General features: G+C 45.7%; 2 protein-coding genes across 4 annotated transcripts in view; both read left to right on the forward strand.

Moving 5' to 3' along the window:
* Positions 1 to 3,042, forward strand: part of FRMD4B (FERM domain containing 4B) — an 80,329-nt gene extending 77,287 nt beyond the window's left edge. For all 3 annotated transcript variants that reach the window (XM_041425998.1, XM_041425999.1, XM_041426000.1), the window contains one exon: positions 1,345 to 3,042. In XM_041425998.1, coding sequence (XP_041281932.1) covers positions 1,345 to 1,465 — 121 coding nt within the window. In that variant the 3' untranslated portion in view covers positions 1,466 to 3,042. The remainder of the gene's footprint in view (positions 1 to 1,344) is intronic.
* Positions 3,043 to 12,268: 9,226 nt separating this feature from the next.
* LMOD3 (leiomodin 3) lies at positions 12,269 to 18,568 on the forward strand. The gene is made up of 3 exons (XM_041425960.1): positions 12,269 to 12,724; positions 14,551 to 15,936; positions 18,039 to 18,568. Exons 1-3 carry the CDS (start codon positions 12,428 to 12,430, stop codon positions 18,063 to 18,065), a joined length of 1,710 nt encoding a protein of 569 aa, XP_041281894.1. The 5' UTR covers positions 12,269 to 12,427; the 3' UTR covers positions 18,066 to 18,568.
* Positions 18,569 to 19,189: the final 621 nt, after the last annotated feature.

A 19,189-nucleotide genomic window follows, 5' to 3' on the forward strand; every position in this document is an offset into this window, starting at 1 on the left:
GGTGTACCCCAGCACTGAGGAAGTGGGGAGCAGTCACAGTGAAGGATGAGCTCATTGGTTGCACAACTTTTTCCTGTGGCTGGTGCAGGACAGTCAAACATCCTGCACTCCCTGGTAGCTGTGATGCTCTGGGCAGTGTTGCAGGCAGAGCTGACATTGAGTGAGCCCAGTCCCTCTGATGGGGGGGACTCTCCTGAACCCCATCAGCAGTTTCCCAGGACACAGTCCTGTTGGGTTCCTGACGCTTTAGTGCTTGTGCAGCTAAACTTTTGGAAAAAAAAGGAAAGGAAACACCTCTCCAGCCTCATGTCTGAGGTGGTGCAACCTCTGCCAAGTGCATCCCCTGTGGCAGAGCTGAACCTGGGAGCCATGGGGGATTGGGGGATGTGCTGCTGTTTGCAGACACCCCCTGCTTGTGGGGGCTCTCCCAAGGGCTGCAGAGAGCCCAGGCTCTGCTTGGTCCTTGCAGGAAATCCTGCAGCTCTCGTTGCTTCTGCGTGGCATTTTGGATGTGTCCCCCCCACCACAGAACACTTGGCTGTGAGGACAGAAAGCTCCTGCCCTGGGGAATGACTCTGCCCCCACAAATGCCATCACATTTAAATACACTTATGCTCAGTGTAATGAGTACCCCACGTGTGCCTCCTGCTTTGTGGGTTGCAGTTTATGCTTGCTGCCAGACCGACTTGTGTGAAAATACTGAATTTTTAATTCTGTTTGTTTTAAAATAAATGAAAGTGTAAGGAAATACATAAAAGCTGCTGCTAGATCCTTTTTTTTCCTAAGCTAAGTGCTATGGGCTGTTTTACTGAAGTGATTTAAAATATCTATGGCAACAGTGTTTAAAAATACTGTTTCTACTAATTTTTTAATTTCTTGTAATTGAGCTTTGAAAATTCTGCTTGTATTAGCAGCGTTATCTAAATTAGGTTCATTCATTAATTTTCCACATTCTGAATCACTTGTCTGATTGTTCATCTGCTTTGTGTTTTGCTTTAATGTGATCATGGCAAATAAGCAATCAGTACACCCAGCAGTCTTGATGGAGCCCAAGGCCGGGTTGCATGGGGCTTGGAGCAGCCTGGTGTAGTGGAAGGTGTTCCTGTCCAGGGAACAAGATGGGCTTTAAGGTCCCTCCAAGCCAAACCAGTCTGTGATACTGTGACAGTTTTGAGCAGCTAAGAGTGCTCTTGCCCACAATTTCACTGATAACAGCACAAAAAATGGGTTTGTGCTTGGAGGCAAACTCAAAATAACCAGCATAACTGAGCCCAAGGGAGGTGCATGAATTTAACAGCCTGGGGAGCACCCTCAGCTGATCCTGGTGCCGTGTCTGTGTTGCAGGACCTACGTGGAGCCGAGCCAGCTGGGAGGGGAGGAGGAGGATGGCTTGGAGGCAGAGCTGCCCAGCAGTGAGCAGAGGCTGTTCTGGCACGAGGACTCCAAGCCCGGGACGCTGGTGTAGCCCCCGAGCAGCCCCTCGTTCCTACCCCTGCGTGCCTTGCACAAAACGCCGCGACAAAACGCCGAGGAGGACCTCGGGTGGAACTTGCAAAAGGAACAAAAGGAGGAAGCAGGCTGTTCTGCTGGGAAAGGTGGAATTCAGCATTAAGAGGGACTGTAGCAAACTGACAAAGTCTTACCACGAATGGCGTTTCTTTGTGAATCCGTACAGCCCAGGGCAAGCCACAGTTCATCTACGACCAGATGCAGCACTTGGTTGAAGTATTTATACTGAGCAAGCACTTTTTGGGAAGGTTGGAAGGTCTTGAAGGCAAACCTCAGAGATAAAAAAAAAAATGTGAAAAGGAGACTCTTATGGAACAACCAGGAATTCTAGGAGCACAAGTTTGATGTCTGAAAGAAGAAGAAAAAATGAAAATTTATTCTGCCATGGCTTATGGGGACCTGGAAGAGTTTTCATAGGCTTATGAAGGATAGATCTGTGTGTGTGAGTGAGGCAAGGGGTGACTGAGTCAGTATTGGAACATTACTTGAAGGAAGGCTGGAGTTTTTTTGTTATGGAGGTTTGAATGAGTCTGTCCAGTTTTTGGGGTGTTGTTAAGAGTGTTTGTTAGCACCACGAGCAAGTTCTGGAAAGAAAAAAAAATTTGCTGATGCATACATCATATAAAACTAATAGCTCGTTGTCAGTTTGAAAACAGAAGCAGTGAACTTCGAATTCTCTTTTCCATGATAAAACATAATTATTAACGGCCCATTTAATGACCTTTCCATGGTACAACTTCACTGTGTGGAGGAGTAGGCAAATTGTCACCGTGGCTGCACGGTGACCCTGTTCAGCGGGCGACAGTGACACATTGCTGTGCCACAGTGGGTCAAGGACCCACCGTGGGGAGCCCCAGGGAGTAATTTGGTAGCAGTGGCCAGTATTTTAAGGTGATGCAAACACAAACAGCCAAGTGGGTGCCTTAAAATGAGGGGCATTAGACAAGCGAGTCACCTGAACTGCCAGGTGCGTTGCAAAGTCACTGAGTGACAGAACAGCGTTTTCACAGAACCATTTGTGTAGGAAAAAACCACGTGACTGCAGTCTTGGTTTAAGAGGGATAAACCTACCTCAGGTCATCCGTCTGTAGGAACAAACTGGCACAGGGTTATCCTGCCTGATTCCTGATGACTCGTCTGCATATGGTAAATTCTCTCTCGTTTCTCAGCTGTACTGTGCTTCAGGATTCCAGAAATGGTGCTCTTTTGTTCTTTTATACAGAAGATTAGTTACTCCTTGTTCATATTGTGAATAGAAAGGTTTCTGATAAACTTTTTTGACGTTTTTTACCAGTATTCCAGAGCATGTAATATATACAGAAGGACACACTTGTTAAGCTGGTACTTAGTTGTTTGTATTATTAGAGTCGCAATTTGGAATTAAACGAACAAAAACAAAATAAAAAATAACTTATTTCTTTGGTTTTGCATATTTGTATAGCCTTCTAGAAATGCGAAAGCTCTTTTTGCTTATTCTTTTACTACTCCTGAATTTTTTAGACCTATTATTTTGTATAGGTCAATAAACTAAAAAGTGTGCTACCAAAACCACTTCAGCATTCCTCCTGTTTCTCCTTGAGTGCTTGGGAAAGTGCAGTGTGTGTTATTTCAGGGCTTTGAAGTAAATCACTGTGGTCTGATTTCTTTTGGCCTGTGATGTTGGGTGGGGTGCAGAGGGTCAGTGGTCTCATCTGAAGGGAGGCTGGCCCCAGGCAGGTCAGAGATTCCAAAATATCAGGTCGGAATTTCTGCTTCTCCATCAGCTGTACTGAGGGAGCCAAGCTGGGCTCTCTCAGCATCCCTCCATTGATACAGAGACAGAGGTGTCCTTGTGTTGTTGAAAATGCTTCTTGATCTGTCCTTGCACCTAGGAATTGCCACAGCCTTTCCCATTTGGAACGTGGCTGTTAGGGTTTGTGTTGCTCAAGTGCTGGGTCCTCTTTGGAGTTTGTGCTCCCTGAGACATGCACCTATCTGTGAGAGTGACTTGGGTTTCAGAGGTACAACTGCTTCTGCACCCTGGTCACCCAGTAGCTGAGATTATTCATTCTCACTCTCCTCTCTAACTCTTTCATTCCCTACTTTTTGTGTTGCCCATAAACTTCACAACCACCACTGAATTTTATTCTTTTTTCCAGGTTGCTGGTGAAAGTAGGTGTTTAAAAAAGCCTGCAGGTGTGCCCATTAAAATTGCCCCCATAACACTGTACTTTTGCATTTCTCCAAGCAGCATTTGAGGTTTGTTTGCTGGCAAGTTCTTCATGCACTGGCTGCTCCCTGCTGCTGCAAACCACCAGTGCTTTGAGCAGGAAGCTGAGTGATCCCAAGTCCAGTTCCTTACCTAGAGCTCCTGGAATCGGCACTATCAAAGCTTTTCCTACAAAAAGGAAATGAGATGTGTAACAAGGCTTGTTCCCCATTTAAAGCTTTGTTTGCAATCATTTGTTTCAATGCTGTACCCACAGAGTTCTGTGTTGGCTTTTCTGTCAGCATTCAGGATTTAGCTCAGCCCAACACATCCGTGTTGGCACAAGGGTGGCACTCAGCCTGGCTTCCTGGGAGAGCACCAGGGTGATTTTGGATGAAGTTGTTGAGAACATGGGGTTTTGAGGTGGGTTTGGGTTGAGGATGTTCTGCTGTATTTGGGGGTGTTGTGTATAAAACCTGTAGGGCCAGAGTTCAGAGCCTGTTTGGGGTTTCCAGTTAGCAGGAGCCGAGCAGAGGAACTGGAAATGGAAGTGGGGTGGTGGAGCTGCAGCTCTCTGGCCCCTCTTGTCATTCTCCACATGCCTGGCTCTGCAAGGGTTTTGTTTTTAGGAACTTGTCTGAAGGGTGCAAATACAAAGTGAAGAAGGAGGCCCAGAAGAAGAGAATAAGAATATCCAACTTTTCTCAGATGTTGCTTAGGGTCAGTCTTGGGTGGCACAGGGAGGGAAAGGGAGACCACGATGTCTCTGTGGCATCTCCTGCCTATCAGGGGAGCTGCTGCTGCACTCATTTGTTGCCAGTTGTTGCCCAGAACCTTTAACATTGCCCTTTGCAGATTCCCAGCTTGCTTTGTTGCATTTCTCGAGTGATGTTTTGATGCAGATGTACAACTGTTGACAGAAACAAGTCTGTATACTGCAGCTGAGGAGGTAATAAAGACATACTTGTAATCATTATCTTATTTGCTCACAGCTGAAATACAAATTGCCTGTGCTTTGTTTGAATTCCTATCTCATCTGTGTGTAGCTGTGTAACCACAGCCTGCCTCACCAGGATAACTGAGGACATCTAGTGCCTGACAGCAGAGTTGAGGAGAGGAGCCTTCCTGCCTCTTGTGCTCCTCTGGAATCCTTCCTGACCCTTCCAGTATGAAGAAATATCTAGGAATGCTTATTTGGTAATATCAGAACAAAGCCAGGATGTAAATAAGGTGAAACACCAGACCCACAGGGTTTGATTTTACAAACTTCTCTCTCTTCAGAAAGTGGATGCTGCTGATGGGAGTGTGGAGGGGAAATAAAACCCCACTTAAATCTGTGTGTAGTGGAGTGGCTTTGAGTGCTTTGAATTAAAAAGAAGACCCTGTCCTTGCCAGGAATCCTTAAAAAGGAATTTGGGCACTGAGCTAAAATAAGCCATGTCTGATATTTTTAATTACTGTCTGCTTCTTCTCTGCTGTTTTGAACAAAAATACTCTGATAAGGGAGGACAAGCACTGATAGGAATTGCCACGAGCCCTGTGGGAGGCTGGTGTTGGACATTCCTCCAGTGCAGGGACCAGGAGGGATGAGGCTCAGGCCAACACAAGAAAATCTTTTAAGATCACTAATCTTTAAAATTCACCTGACTAACATGAAACTTTTTGGCCAAGGTGACTCAGTATGTGACTCTTGCAGGTTTCTGCTGACTTCTCCTTTATGACCTTGGGCTTGCTCAGCTGAAGTGTGAAGAATGCAGCAGCAGTGTTGGTAGCTCCTGGGTGGGTGAGAAGCCTCCACCATGACCCAGCCCATCCCAAAACGTGTGTAGGAAATCCTGTAAAGACTGAAGGTTTGCTCCATCTTCTGGGCTTTGGGATGGTTGCAGGAGAGCTGCTCCTGAGCCTGGAGAGAAGCTCCCTGCACTTGCCTGTCTCTGTCTGGATATATCCACACTACTCCTAGGAAGATTCCTGCATTCTACACTATTCTTCCATCTCCTTTGTATTTTTCTGTCATATTTAATGAAGTTCTAAGGTATAAAACTGACAGTCTCAGCTACAGCAGGGCCTCACCTGCTGAGTAGTGCAATCTCAGTGAAACCTCTCCCAGGGCAGGATTTATCATCAAAGTTTTTACCCTGTGCTCTGCTGGAGCAGATGGAGCCTGAGGTGACATTTCCTCCTTGGGAGAAGGGGCAGTGTGAGCTGTGATCAGTGCTGGTAGCCCAGGAGGACACATGGCACAAAGGTCAGGGCCTTAATGACACAGAAGCCAGAGTCCTGACAAGAAGCAGCTCCTTGCCATCCGTCCACCTTGGTTATCCCTGTCTGTCCCCTGTGATGAAGGCAATCACCATAAATCCTTCAGCAAGCCCTTGGCTGCGGAGGGATGTGCCCTGCCTCCCTGGACATCTCCTGCCCTGTCCCAGCACAGCAGGCAGAAATCTCAATTTCTATTTGATCATTAGAGTGCCATCAAAGAGCTGCAGATGGAGAAGAGTTTGCAGCCAGCCAGGGCTCAGCTGGAGTAACTCTAGAAGAAATCCCTGCACCTGCTGCCAGCCTGAGGTTAGGGAAGGACGTGGCCCATGTGTGCAGAACGAGGTGGCCATGTGGCCTTTGCAGCATCACTGCCTGTGGGCACGTTTTGGTGGCAGCAGGACACGAGGTGTGGGGCTGTGGGAGGTTTGGATGCTGTAAAAGAAAGAAACACCCTGTTTCAGTGTGAAGGGTGACATTGTTTCTTAGGATGACTCTGTTTCTCATCTGATTTGCTTATGCCGAATTCAGTGTTTCGTATAAGTGTGGAGGTGATTGCTCCTTGTAAAGGTTATGATGTTGCTTCTTGAAGAATTTTTGACATTGTGTTATTGAAGTTCTGATTTAATAGTGCTGCCAGGCAACATTGGGAGTGAAAATACAGATTGGACCTAAAAAGAGAGGGTACATTTTAATATTTAATTCTAGCCACTGCTTTTAGCATGAGGCTTTGGTCACTCCTGGGTTTGGCTTTTTTTGTGTTTTTTTTGTTTTTTTCCTTGCAAACCTAGAGCACAGATAAATTGTGAGAATAAAGGTAGAGTTAGCAGTAAATAATTGCTGAATTGCACATGCTGTCACAGACAGGTTCTTGCACAGTTTTCAGGGAGATTAATGTCTTCTCTCAGGGTCTGAGCTTGCATTTCTGATGCCAGTATTGAATCTCTGAGCCTGTTTTGCACGAAGATTTGGAACAGCAAGCCCTCTGTTAATAGCAGTAAACGTTTGGGTAAATGCCCTGTGCAATGCCCATGGGTAGTGTGAGGTTCAGCTCAGTTTGCCTCGTGTCCAGGCCAGCTGTGCTGCCCCAGGGTCTCTGTCCCCAGGCACTCCCTGGTGCAGGGCTTGGTGTCCCCTTTTGGTGGCCATAGCCAGCCTCAGCTCTGTCCCAAAGCAGGTGAAGCCACACTGAGGCAGCTCAGGGCAGATTTTGGGTTTGCCATGGGGGAAAAGCCCCAGGTAGAGCTGTAGCTCAGTCCCTGAAGTCGTGGTCAGGTAACAAACATCATGAATTGCCTGCACCCCATAAAATAACAAAATTACTCATGGTCTCTCATAGACCTGTTTTTATTCACCACAGGCTGGTTTTCTACTCCTTTTGGCAGCTGTTGGTGCTGTGCTTTGGAAAGAAGAGGTAACAAACCACCACCCAGGGATGCAAACATTCGGGTGTTTACAAGTGCTTCACCAAGGTCGCATAAATAACAAGCTGGGAAAGGAAAATACCAAGTTAGCAGAAACCAATGCTGAGTGTTTCAGCATTTTGCCCATGTTTGTGCTATAAATGATGTCTGGGAGCAGAAATTCCCTCCTGTAGCCACAGAACTGCTCTGTGTAACAGAACACAGTGCAGAGCAGCCCCTCTGGCTGTGCTGGGGGTGCTGCTCCAGCCTCTTCAGAATGTGGTCAGTAAAAAAAATTATCTGGGAGATGGCAGGGAGGTGTAGTGCTGTCCAGTGGCAAGCAAGTACAGAAAGTCTGCCTTTGGGGGTCAGATTTGGAACAGGTTTTGGCTCTGAATGGGGCAAAGGTTTGTCCTGGGTCAGCCCAGACTGCCAGGAGCAGCTCAGTTGCCTTTTGTGTCATCTCCAGACCCCCGCCAGCAAAATCTCAGTGTCAGTGTTCATATGTGGGGCTGTCTCCTACCCCAAAAGCATGGGGGGGTTGATATTTTTTGATGGCTTTAAGCAGTTTAAATTATTTAGAAACCCATTTGCTGATTATTTAACCCTTTTTGATACAAACCTAAGCATACACATCTGACTCTGACTTGCCAATGCATTTTCCTACAGGATTGCTTTGGACAGGCCACTGTGGGTGGTCAGTGCCCTTCCCCAGGCTGAAATGTTCTGTCCTTGATTTCTGTCATGACTAAAGTCTTCTCCATGCTCCCTTTTTCTCCCTACACTTGTTAACATTTTCTTTTCCCTGTAATCAAGAAGGTGGATGATGACAGAGGTTATTTCCTGCTGCACAGGTACTGTAGCTGTTCTGAGATTTCTCTAAAAACGGAAACTAAAAAAAAAAAAAAAAAAAATTACAGGCATCTAGCAGTATTGAATTACTTTGTGCTGCACAGGTACTGTAGCTGCTCTCAGATTTCGCTAAAAATGGAAACAAAAAAAAAAAAAATTAAAAATCGCCAAGTTCTTTTTGGGGGGAGCAAATTAGAAGCATCCAGCTCCCACTGAAACAGGAGATGCAGCTCTGCTTGCTTCTCTAGAGGCAGAGGAAATTACAAGACATCAACACAGTGATGATGGGAGAGATCATGGGGGATGATGAGAGATCTCAGCACGGTCACATGTGCTTGGCTGAGCTGGGGCAGCCCTGGAGGGCTCATATCCCCATCCCTGCTGTGCCCTGACCCAGCCTGCTGTGCCTGCTGCTTCTCACAGGGTTTGACTGCTGCTCCCTGTCAAGCGACTTGGGCAAATTCTTCCCAAGTCAGGTGTCCTTACTCTATTTAAGCTACAAACTTAATCTGGTATATTTATATCTGGAAGAGTTTGGAGGTGTGGTGGGTGATTTTTTTTTTCCCCTTGGTGTTTTTCCCACAGGGTGTCTCTCTCTGACTGCTCCCGTTCCTCAGTGGTTGTTATTGTTAAGATCCCATCATCTGACCCTTTATAATCCCTGTATTGGGTTACACTGCATTGCTGGGCATGCTTGCTCTATGCCACTGATTGTCAATTTTAGACTCTCCCATCAGCCTGCGAGTTTCTTGAAAGTAATGCAAGGTTATGTTACATGGGCACATTCCTGACTCCTTCCAGCTGCACTTGGAAATGCCAAGGATTGGTAATAGAGGGGAGTGAATGTGGGGGGATTTATAACAAAAAAAAATGAAAGCAAGCATTACAGAAATTGCTCTCCAATATTTGGCCACAGCATGTGTGGCAAGCATCAATTACCTTAAAAATAGAACAGTTTTAGGCACTTGAAACAGGGGCTGCCTCCTGTGAAATGGTGACACAGCAGTCAGGCCTTGCTGATATTCAAGTTAAGAACTTGTCAATCTTTTGCCTTTCAAGAGGGCTAGGTTGGAATTTTTGAAGAGAATGTTTAAATGAGAGAAAAATCAATGAGGTGAGGCAATCCTGCAGGAGAGGCTGCTGGTTTCATTCCAGAGTTCATCCAAATGTGAGTACCTGCCTTACAAACAGTCAGAATGGTTCATTACCAAGGGCAGACCTCTTCTTCTGTCGGTGTGCTCCTGAAGTGCTTTTGTTTAATGCTTGTTGGGAACCTGCTTAGCGTGAGTTTTGAGCTGCTGCTACCTGTAGGAATTGCTCTGTGATGGCTGCACAATCACAGGTGGTTTTCAGATGCCTGGTAGTGTTCTCAGTACCCCTGACTTCCTTCTCTTGTCTTCTGCTGCTTTGGGTGCAGCTCTGGCACAGCACAGCTCTGCCCTCTGGTAGCAGCTTGTTAGTCCAGGGATTCCTGAACGAGTGTCAAATCGGTGTGGGAATAGCAAGTGTCACCAGTGGAAGTGGCTTTCCTGTCTTAATGAAGGTTGACAAATGTGTGATTGTTTTGGAAAGCTCTGAGAGGAGCGCCAACAAGTGTTTTTGGGAAGAAGATGGGAGTTTAGACTTGGACAAGTGTTTTAGACCCACTGTGAGCATGTCCTCACCTCCAGGGTGTTGTTTGTTGGTCTAATGTGCTGTTACCAGAACACCAAAACACTAAGCTGTGTGTTAGGAAAGGAAGTACATCCTGGAAACATAATTTATGGAGGAGAGACCTAAGGTAGGCAAAATACGATATCCACCTTGGAAATCTGTGGGATTAGCAGCCATGTCACCAGGAGAGGTGTCACCAGGCAGCCCCTTGCTCTGCATCTGACGGGGAAGGCATCATTCCCAGTCTAGAGTTTCCTAATGGGGATATTGACAAGTGGTATATTTCTGCTTAAGAGAAAAAGTGGTTTTCAAACACCTGATAGTGTTCTCAGTAGCCCTGTTTTCCTTCTCAAGAGGACTTGATGGGTTTGACCCTGCTTAACTTAGATGATCTGACAGGACCATGGCCCAAGATGGCCTGGCTGAAGATCATGGAAACCCAAGAAGGTGGCACGGGGCTTTATTTACAGGCAAGAAATTAGCAAGTGAGAAGCAATAGACAGCTTCTGTGGCCCAAACTGCATCGTCTGGGAGAGCAGCATGCTGAGCAGCACTGATTTATTTGAGAGCATCAGGAAACCCTTGATGGGCTCTATTATGGGCAGCAGTCGCTGGGGGTTGGAGCTGCTGGAGCAGATAGATTGATGTGTGGGTCTGTTGTGCTTGCTACTGCATAATGTAAAACAAGGATAAGGACATCCCTGAAATACCAAAGGGGTAAATGGAGCCATTGCATTCTTGGCTTGGGCTTTTATTATCTTTTCATTTGCCACTTATTCTGTTTAAATTTTTGCCCTCTTCCCTGCTGTGTAACAGCATGAATCAAATGAGGACCTTTGGATAATGGACTTTTAATAGAGGTTAACAGGGCTTAGAACTCCATGTTTCATGTTACAAAACACAGCAAAGAATTACCATCATCAGCAGAGCCTATTTTGCTGCTGGCAGACTCCAGCAGAGCATGGTTGAGAGTGTGATGAGAAATATGGTTTAAAAATTGGCAGGGCATGGTTTCATAGCCTCTCCTCCATGGTTTTGTTCCTTTGGAAGCTGCATTTGCAAGGTCAGGATTTGATTTGATTTGATTTGATTTGATACCCCTGCAAAGAAAATTTGAAATTATGAGAGGAAATCTTCCTAATCCAATAAACGGCCCAAACTGTGAGTAGCAAAAATAGCCACACTTGCTACTCTACTGTTACAAAGAAATCATGCACATGGCGATGTGAATTTAGCAGCCTATAAAATATTCTGAAGAAAGAAGGAGGATGAAATGGACACCTAACAAAAAAAGGAGCTTGGGGAGTTACATCAGGTCTACATATATTTGTTATATATAAATATAACAAAGTAAATCTTCATAGTTGCTTATTAATTCTGAAAAAAAAAATGGTAAAAAGTAGGAGAAGGATGAGCCTGAGATGAACTGTCAGCCAGGAAGAGTTGACAGAGCAAATGATGCTCATGACAGGGCCAGGCCAGTCAAGAAGCAGGCAGTGGCATTGGATGGGAGCAGGGATGTGCCATGGGAAACGCTTCCCTGGGAGCACTCAGGCTGCCTCAAGGGGCTGGTGCCTGTCCCCAGGCACAAGGTGCATGTTGTACCAGCTCTACCATCCTTTTTTTTACCTTGGAGGACTTTCCCCAGACGAGGAAGTGAGGAGAGAGTCACCAACAGAGGGTGGCTGCACTCACACCAAAACCCCTGTGGCGGTCAGCCAGGGCTTAGACCTGGCCTAAGGCAGAGCAGGGCCTGTGGTCTGTGGCCTGTCACCCTGATTTTTTAAGATTTTCTAAGCCTTCTCATGCTCGCATTCTTGTAGCAAACTTTCTCACACACTTTCTGTAAACAACTTATTGTTTTGCATTCTTTATGGAAGAGGAGAAATTTGATGGACTTTTGGAAATTTGTTGGTTTGTCCAGTGTCATTGGAGAGGTGGCACTTTCACCCTCCAATCCGCTGTCACTTTTGGAAATCTGTAAGTGTTGGAGTCAAAAAATAAAGTTCCCTTTTTCCTCCTTGAAAGCAGCAGCATGTCTGTGTCGTGTTATCTCATCTCCTACAGTGACAGTGGCCCTTTTGAGATAATTGGAGATGTTATGGACACAGAGACCTTTCTGATTCTTCCCAGAGGCTGGATTTCACCTGCACATCTCACAGGTGCTGCTGATGTCCCTTCATCCTGCTCTGGCTGTTCCAGGGTGATGCCCTGAGCAGTGCAGTGTCCTGGGAATCCTCTGGAACATGTCTGTCTTCTGCCTCCCTCCTGGGGGACACACCAGCTGCACTGAAATGTCAGAAGGGTTTGCACAGCTGACAGGTTGCTGAAAATGGAGCATGGCCATAAATTCTCTTTATCCAGCCAAGTGCAGCTTAATATAGACTTAGCTGCACGGGCTGTGTCCCGCACTGAGCCCGGGAGCTGCCACAGCTCAGGACCAAAACATGAACTTGTCGATTTAACCAGATCAACTACTGCCAGTGAGGGGGGGAAAAAACAAAATCCTTTGAAATATTTCTTTCTCTTTAGGTTTAAAAAGTGTTAGAGGAAGGAGGGAAGAATGAACGTGTCTGAACTCAGCCAAAACTCCGATGAAGACGTGTGTCCTGAGGACATTGATGAAGATGAAATCCTGGCTAACCTGTCCCCTGAGGAGCTGAAGGAGCTGCAGAGCGAGATGGAAGTCATGGCCCCAGACCCTGAAATCCCGACTGGAATGATACAGAGGGATCAGACAGAGAAACCCCCCACGGGCAGCTTCGACCACAGGTCCCTGGTTGACTACCTGTACTGGCAGAAGGCATCCAGACGCATGCTCGAGGATGAGAGAGTCCCTGTCACCCTCTTGCCCTCTGAGGTAACAAGCAAAAAATCACAAATATTTATTATGCATCAGCATTGGGATCTGTTTTATAGCTTTAATATTTTAACCTGTCCCTGCTTCTGTCCCTTACGTAAGGTAGAGTACAAACAAATGCAGATTAATCCTAAAAGCCTCATCAGTGATAGAATCCAGATTGGACTGATGTCAGGGTTAGTAATTTTTTAATTGCTTTTCCCAAATATTTACTTAAGCTTTTTAATAGAAAAAAAAATCCTAATTCTGATTTGAGTAAAGCAAATCACTGAGAGACTGTCACAAGATCAGTTTTGGAGGATGTAACTCTAATTAGTTTGATTTTGCATATGGAAGAACACCACGTTGCTTTTCCATGGAAGATTATATTAATCATACAAATTAAGTTATTAATTGACAGAATTTAATGGCATACTGGAGAAAAATCCCAAACCACTGCATTTTAACAGGGTGGAATATTAACAACCAAGCATGCAAACTCTTGAACTAGTTCAACTGTACTCAATACAATGCTTAAATTTATTTGACTTTGAAATAAAGTTAAGGTCATACTTAGATATCTTTCAGGATGAGGGCTACACTTAAAAATAGGTTAATAGAATTGAAACTTGGCCAGATGAAACCCATCCATACTTGAATGTGAAGTTCACTGGAAGTGAATTTGAAGTAACTGAATTTATTTTATTTTTGTTTTAAATACAATAGCGGTTTGCTAATACACACCGGTGTGGCACATCCCAGGCTACCCATGGGCTGCCTTTGGAGACCAGGGGAAATCTGTGGATTTTTTTTCTCCTTCTGCAACTTTCTTACACTCAAAACAATTTTCTAAACACTTCTGAGGTTAAATCTGAAACCTGGGCGTGGAGCTGGCTGCTGCATTCACAGCTGGTTAAAAAATCCCAAAACCTATTCACCACCACAGCAAAGGGGAGCCACAGCCCCAAGGGCAGAAGGGACTGGGACCATTTTGTCTGACTTTGGGTGCAGCACAAGCCATGGCACTGTCCTGCCTGAAGAGTGTAAATCTCAGGGAAATAGCTTGATTTCATTAGTGCTTTATTAGCATTTCTCTGTGGTGGAGGAACCGCTTGCAAAAAGATGCTTGAATGCTTGACAAAGAAAAATCTCAGCAGGGAGTGTCTCTGGAATTGGTAGATGTTTGCAACTAATTTATTTGGATGGTAGAAGCCTCACTGCCCTGCAACTGCTTTGTGCAGGGGCTGGTTTCTTATCTCTGGACTCCAAACTGAGCTAATGTTTCATATTCAGTGAGGTGCTGCCTTAGGTGTGATGCTCTGGGACTGCCAGAGCAGGTGGTCTTCTTGTCCCTTGTGCTGGATGATTCCACAGTGGTCACAGTGTGCCCTCTTCACTCCTCCTTGGGCTGAGCAAGCCATCAGGGGGTCACCCTGATGTCCAGTGCTTTGTGGTACATGAAGGAAACTTTCTCTCTTGTCAAAGAAATTATAAAGATTGCACTAAATCCAGAAGGAGACTTCGGATCAGAAGCTCCTAACCCCCAGAAGGGTTCAAAGACCATCTTAACATATCATTAAATATATTCAGGATTTAATTGTTAGGACTTAATTTAGTAGGCAAAGATGAGAAACTGGTTTGCAGCCTCTTGAGGAACAAGTTGTTCCTGTGTTCCCAAGCAAGCTGGAACAGCCTGAATTTACAGCAGCGACACTTTTAAGGATTATTCTCTATTGTATGGGCAAAGAGGGACCTAAATCCAGCTGCTACGTGTTTATTTGAGCAGAAAGTTATTATAACAAAGATGTTTTGCAACTATTTCAGCTGTGAGGTTTTGTCTTCCTCAGAGAAGTGCTGCAGAGGAGATGGAGGGAGAGGCCAGCAGAAGTGGCAAGGTGGCTGGGGAGAGGATGCCGGAAACAGAGAGAAAAGAGAGACATTACCAAAATGAGCACGTGTCTGAGTCCAGAACACAACCTGGGGACACAAAGAAAGATAGAAGTGATAAGGAGAGAGTGGTGGAGGAGGATGAGAAAGAAGCAGCAGAGGAGGAAGAGGAAGATGATGAAGAGGAAGAAGAAGAAGAAGAAAATGAGACTGAATTGGAAACAAAGGGGAATTACACAAATGAGAGCAGTCACATCAACCAGATAAGTCAGAAGCCAGATACAGAACCAGGAGAAATCAAAGAAAAGCCTAAGGAAAATGAAAAGAAAATATCAAAATTGAACATCCCGCAGAAGTTAGCGCTGGATACCAGCTTCATGAAGCTAAGTGCCAGGCCCTCAGGAAATCAAACCAATTTAGAAGACAGTTTGGAGAAAGTCCGAAAAAACAACCCAGACGTGAAGGAGCTCAACCTGAACAACATAGAAAACGTCCCCAAGGAAATGCTGATAGATTTTGTCAACGCCATGAAGAAGAATAAGAACATAAAAACGTTCAGCCTGGCCAACGTGGGGGCTGACGACAACGTGGCGTTCGCGCTGGCCAACATGCTGAGGGAGAACAGGAGCATCACCACCTTGAACATTGATTCCAACTTCATCTCTGGCAAAGGCATCGTGGCCATCATGCGCTGCCTGCAGTACAACGAGACGCTGACGGAGCTCCGCTTCCACAACCAGCGGGGCCTGCTGGGCCACCAGGCAGAGATGGAGATTGCCAGGCTGCTGAAAGCCAACAACACCCTCCTCAAAATGGGCTATCACTTCGAGCTGCCGGGGCCCAGGATGGTGGTGACCAACCTGCTCAGCAGGAACCTGGACAAGCAGAGGCAAAAGAGGCAAGAGGAGCAAAGGCAGCAGCAGATGAAAGAGCAGAAAGAGTTGATAGCGATGCTGGAGAATGGACTTGGGTTGCCTCCTGGGATGTGGGAAATGCTGGGGGTGCCGCTGCCCCAGCTGAGGATGCAGGAGCCCCCACAAGCCCCCAAACCCCCTGTCCCTGCAGCTGTGTCACTGAGCAAAAGGCAGGAGAACACGAGGCCACCAGCGCCCGAGCAGCCGTGCAGAGAGAAACCCATCAGCTTCAAAGTGGTCAAGCTGAAGAAGACTCAGCGCAAACCCCCCGTGCCAGAGTACGTGGAGCCCGCTGAGAAAACCAACCTCAAAGATGTCATCAAAACACTTAAACCAGTTCCCAGGAGAAGACCCCCTCCCCTGGTGGAAATAACCCCGAGAGATCAGCTCCTCAACGACATCCGCCAGAGCAACGTGGCTTACCTCAAGCCGGTACGTGCAGAGTGGTGGCTCTGAGGGGGAAAAGGGCACTCACCTGCTGTGCTCTGAGCCCTGTCTGGGAATGTTGGGCTTTGGCAGGGCTGGCAAATACACCTGCATGTGGCATTGCCACCCTTTTGTGCCAGGCTGCCACTCCTGGTTGTGTTGCAGCAGCACTGAGGTATGGCTTGTGCAGGGAACCACTGCAGGCACCAAGGCTGCAGCCTTGTGCATCCCTGGCTGCACCCACAAGGAAAAAGAAAGGAAATTCACCCAGGAGGTGAACAAACCCACAGAAGCTCGCCTTACTATGCTCCTAACAGTGTATTAGTTATGACAGGATGTGCTATTATGAGACTGTTTTTCAGGAGTACAACAGGTATTATTTTTCACAGCAGTTCCCCATAAACTCCGTGTTTCTCTCCTCAATAGCTGTGTTTTTTCCTTAGCTCTCACTTTACACAAGAGAGCACCGTCACTTGGCACACACTGAAATCCAGCCTGGACTCACAATCTGCAGCCCTGCTCCTGCCTGCCTCACCCAGAAACAAGGAGTGTATTATTTTAGTGGTCCTTTGCTGCTCATTCTTCTGTTTGTCCTTATATAGATCAATTGCAAAATTCTAGTGCTAACAGGAAAAAAAGAATTAGATCCACCAGCAGTGAAGATGGAACAAGGTTGTGGGAAGAAAGTAGTGGTACTGTAGGGGGTTTTATATTTGTTTTCAAGTAAAACTTTGCCACTGAAAGTTGGCTCAGTGGTGAACTCAAGTGAGCTCAAGATCATCCTGACTTTAGAATGCCAGTCCAAAACTGAAAACTGCCTCTTGTGTATGGTCTCACTTGGGTACCAAATTCATGGGCTTCTTCTCAAAATGCCAGATTTAACTTCTTTCTCTCCTGACCTGTTATATTCCCTTGCATTGATTCAAGACATCCTAAAAGCTGGCTGATGCATTTGTAGCTTGATGCTTGTTTGTGTTGCCAAGGCTTGAGGAAGAGGACAGAAAATCCCTTGCAGTTAAAAATAGTTCAAGTAGTATTTTGTAATTATTTTTTCTTTCAATATTGACATTTTAATATAGTGGGACTAATTTTGCTTTCATTTATTATTTATTTCCTCAGTAATTCCAGACAGAGTATTTTGTCCTGATAATCTGGCAGGTGCAGGTTCTGCAGTGACCTCAGATCCTGGTCCAGGATTACCCTGAACATTCTGTCCTGTAGGCAAGGTTTGGGGTTCTGAGTTTCTGCTGGCCAGTCCAACTTGGCTGCAGTCAAGGCCTCTCCTCAGGACATTTCTGGCCTTTCTAGGCCAGTCTAGGGTTTGCATTTTGGTTCCACATCCCAGACAACAAGACCTGCTTGTGCAAAGCTCACAGATTGTGCTGGTGACAGCAGGTTGGTCCTTCATGGCCGTGGGAGCTGCTGCCTTCCCAGCTCTCAGGAGGCTGGAGGACAATGGCACTGGTTCTCTGCCCTTGTTTTGGACAGCAGTGGTTGAGAAACCTCAGTGCTGCCACCTGCCAGGGCTGATACTGAATCCCGGCCATTCCCCCCAAAATGATCAGGAGGATTTCATCCATGAGAGCCGTGGAGTTAAAAATAGACAGAGCAATTCATGGTGCATCCTAAATATGCCAGATAAAAATTGCTATCACAGCCCATGGAAAGATGAAATGATGGACACATACACTGAGGGATTGGGGTGGTTTGTTTTGGTGGATTGTTTGGGGCTGTTTTGGGTTGGCTCTATTTTGGCCTCTGTCATAAGACCACTTGTCTTGGATTTGGGGCATCCTCTGTGATCTTAGTAACTCCTTGTTGCCTCAGTTCCCTCAGCTTTATTTCTAAAATGGAGTTTAGCTGCTTGAGCTGAGTCGGGTGTTTGTTCTCTCTGTGGTGGGACTCAAGGCCTTCAAATTGATTTCCTGGACCTTAAGCATTGCAAACATCAAGTGGGGCATTCCAAACAAAAGAGAACTCCCAAGCAGAGCTCCTTGGAGTTCCCAAGCTGTTATATTTTAGTTTCTGGGGGTTTATATTAGACTAAACTGGTCTGATAAATAAGGCTGAGAAATTTCCTCCTCCTAATACTTCATGTCCTTGTCCAGGTGCCGTTGCCAAAGCAGCTGGAGTGAGAGACCAGACTGACCCAAAGAAAACAATTTGGAATAAGGACTACTCAAGTTTTGCTTACAACTGTTTCAGCAGATGTTTTCTGCAGAACCCAGGTGGTGTATTCAACTCTTTGGGAACAAAGCTTGTGATACACACTTGTGTAAGTGTGTGAAAACGGCTGGCATGGGAAAAGTCAGTGCTAAGTGTTTCCATCAGGTATCAAACAATCCTGCTGCCATCTGTCTGCCAAGTGGATTTGAGGCTTCAGTTTGTTGTGGGAGTATTTTCTCAGAGGCATCAATAACCTTGTCTTTCTAGTTTGTCAGCAAACTATTTTGCTTCCACGTTGTCCTTCTGCTGCCAGATTCTGCAGGAACGCGCTGTGCTTTATCTTATCTTTCTTTTCACACACATGCTACTTTATTACTCTCTTGTCCATGAGAAATGTATTTGGTTTCCATGTATACAGCTTCATTTTTTAGGCTAAGGAAACAGAAATGAAATAAAGCTCTCTCTGTAAGAAGTGTGCAGCACTTCCATTGCTAACAAAGCACTCACAGAACGACTGCTCTGGTACAACAAACACCTTCCGAGCTCCCTCTGTTTCAGAACAATGTCTAGTGGGTAATTTACCTGTTCAGCATTTAAAAGATGATGCCACGCTCTGCTTTGAGAATTGTGATGTTCATTCCCTGTGATTCACCACTCTCTTACTGCAATCCTTAATAGCAGCCACCTTGGAGCACTGAAATGCCATTTTAGGTCTCTGTCCATGCTGTTTGTGGCAGGAGGATGAGCCTCACCTCTTTTCCAGGGGTTTAAGAAACTCCTAATTCCTCCTAATATGATGTGTGAATAGCATGTCACATCCTGGCAGGGCTGGATTTGAAGGGGTAAAACCTGTATATACACAACTCAGTTTTTCCTTAATATTTTTGTGATGTTTTTTTTCTCCTTCCTCTTTAAAATCACATTAAGTTCTTCTGCTGTCTTTCTTGTAAAGCAGCTACAGGTAAGTCACACTCTTGTGAAATACATCCAGAGAGACCAATTGTTTTAGGGGCTTTTTTTGTTTGTTTTTTAAAGCTATAAGGCACAGGAAAAAAACAAAGGCTTTCCCTGTGCTAAAATGCACCTTCCTGTG

The sequence above is a fragment of the Onychostruthus taczanowskii genome, unplaced genomic scaffold (genome assembly GCF_017590055.1).
Source record: "Onychostruthus taczanowskii isolate IOZ18803 unplaced genomic scaffold, ASM1759005v1 scaffold9, whole genome shotgun sequence".
Classification (NCBI taxonomy): Eukaryota; Metazoa; Chordata; class Aves; order Passeriformes; family Passeridae; genus Onychostruthus; species Onychostruthus taczanowskii.

What these genes read in the sequence shown, in the direction of transcription:
- LMOD3 (XM_041425960.1), top strand. Translation starts at nt 12,428, where the DNA reads ATGAACGTGTCTGAACTCAGCCAAAACTCCGATGAAGACGTGTGTCCT. An exon ending in TCACCCTCTTGCCCTCTGAG is followed by an intron (nt 12,725 to 14,550) that starts GTAACAAGCAAA and finishes TGTCTTCCTCAG; the next exon opens with AGAAGTGCTGCAGAGGAGAT. An exon ending in ACGTGGCTTACCTCAAGCCG is followed by an intron (nt 15,937 to 18,038) that starts GTACGTGCAGAG and finishes GTCCTTGTCCAG; the next exon opens with GTGCCGTTGCCAAAGCAGCT.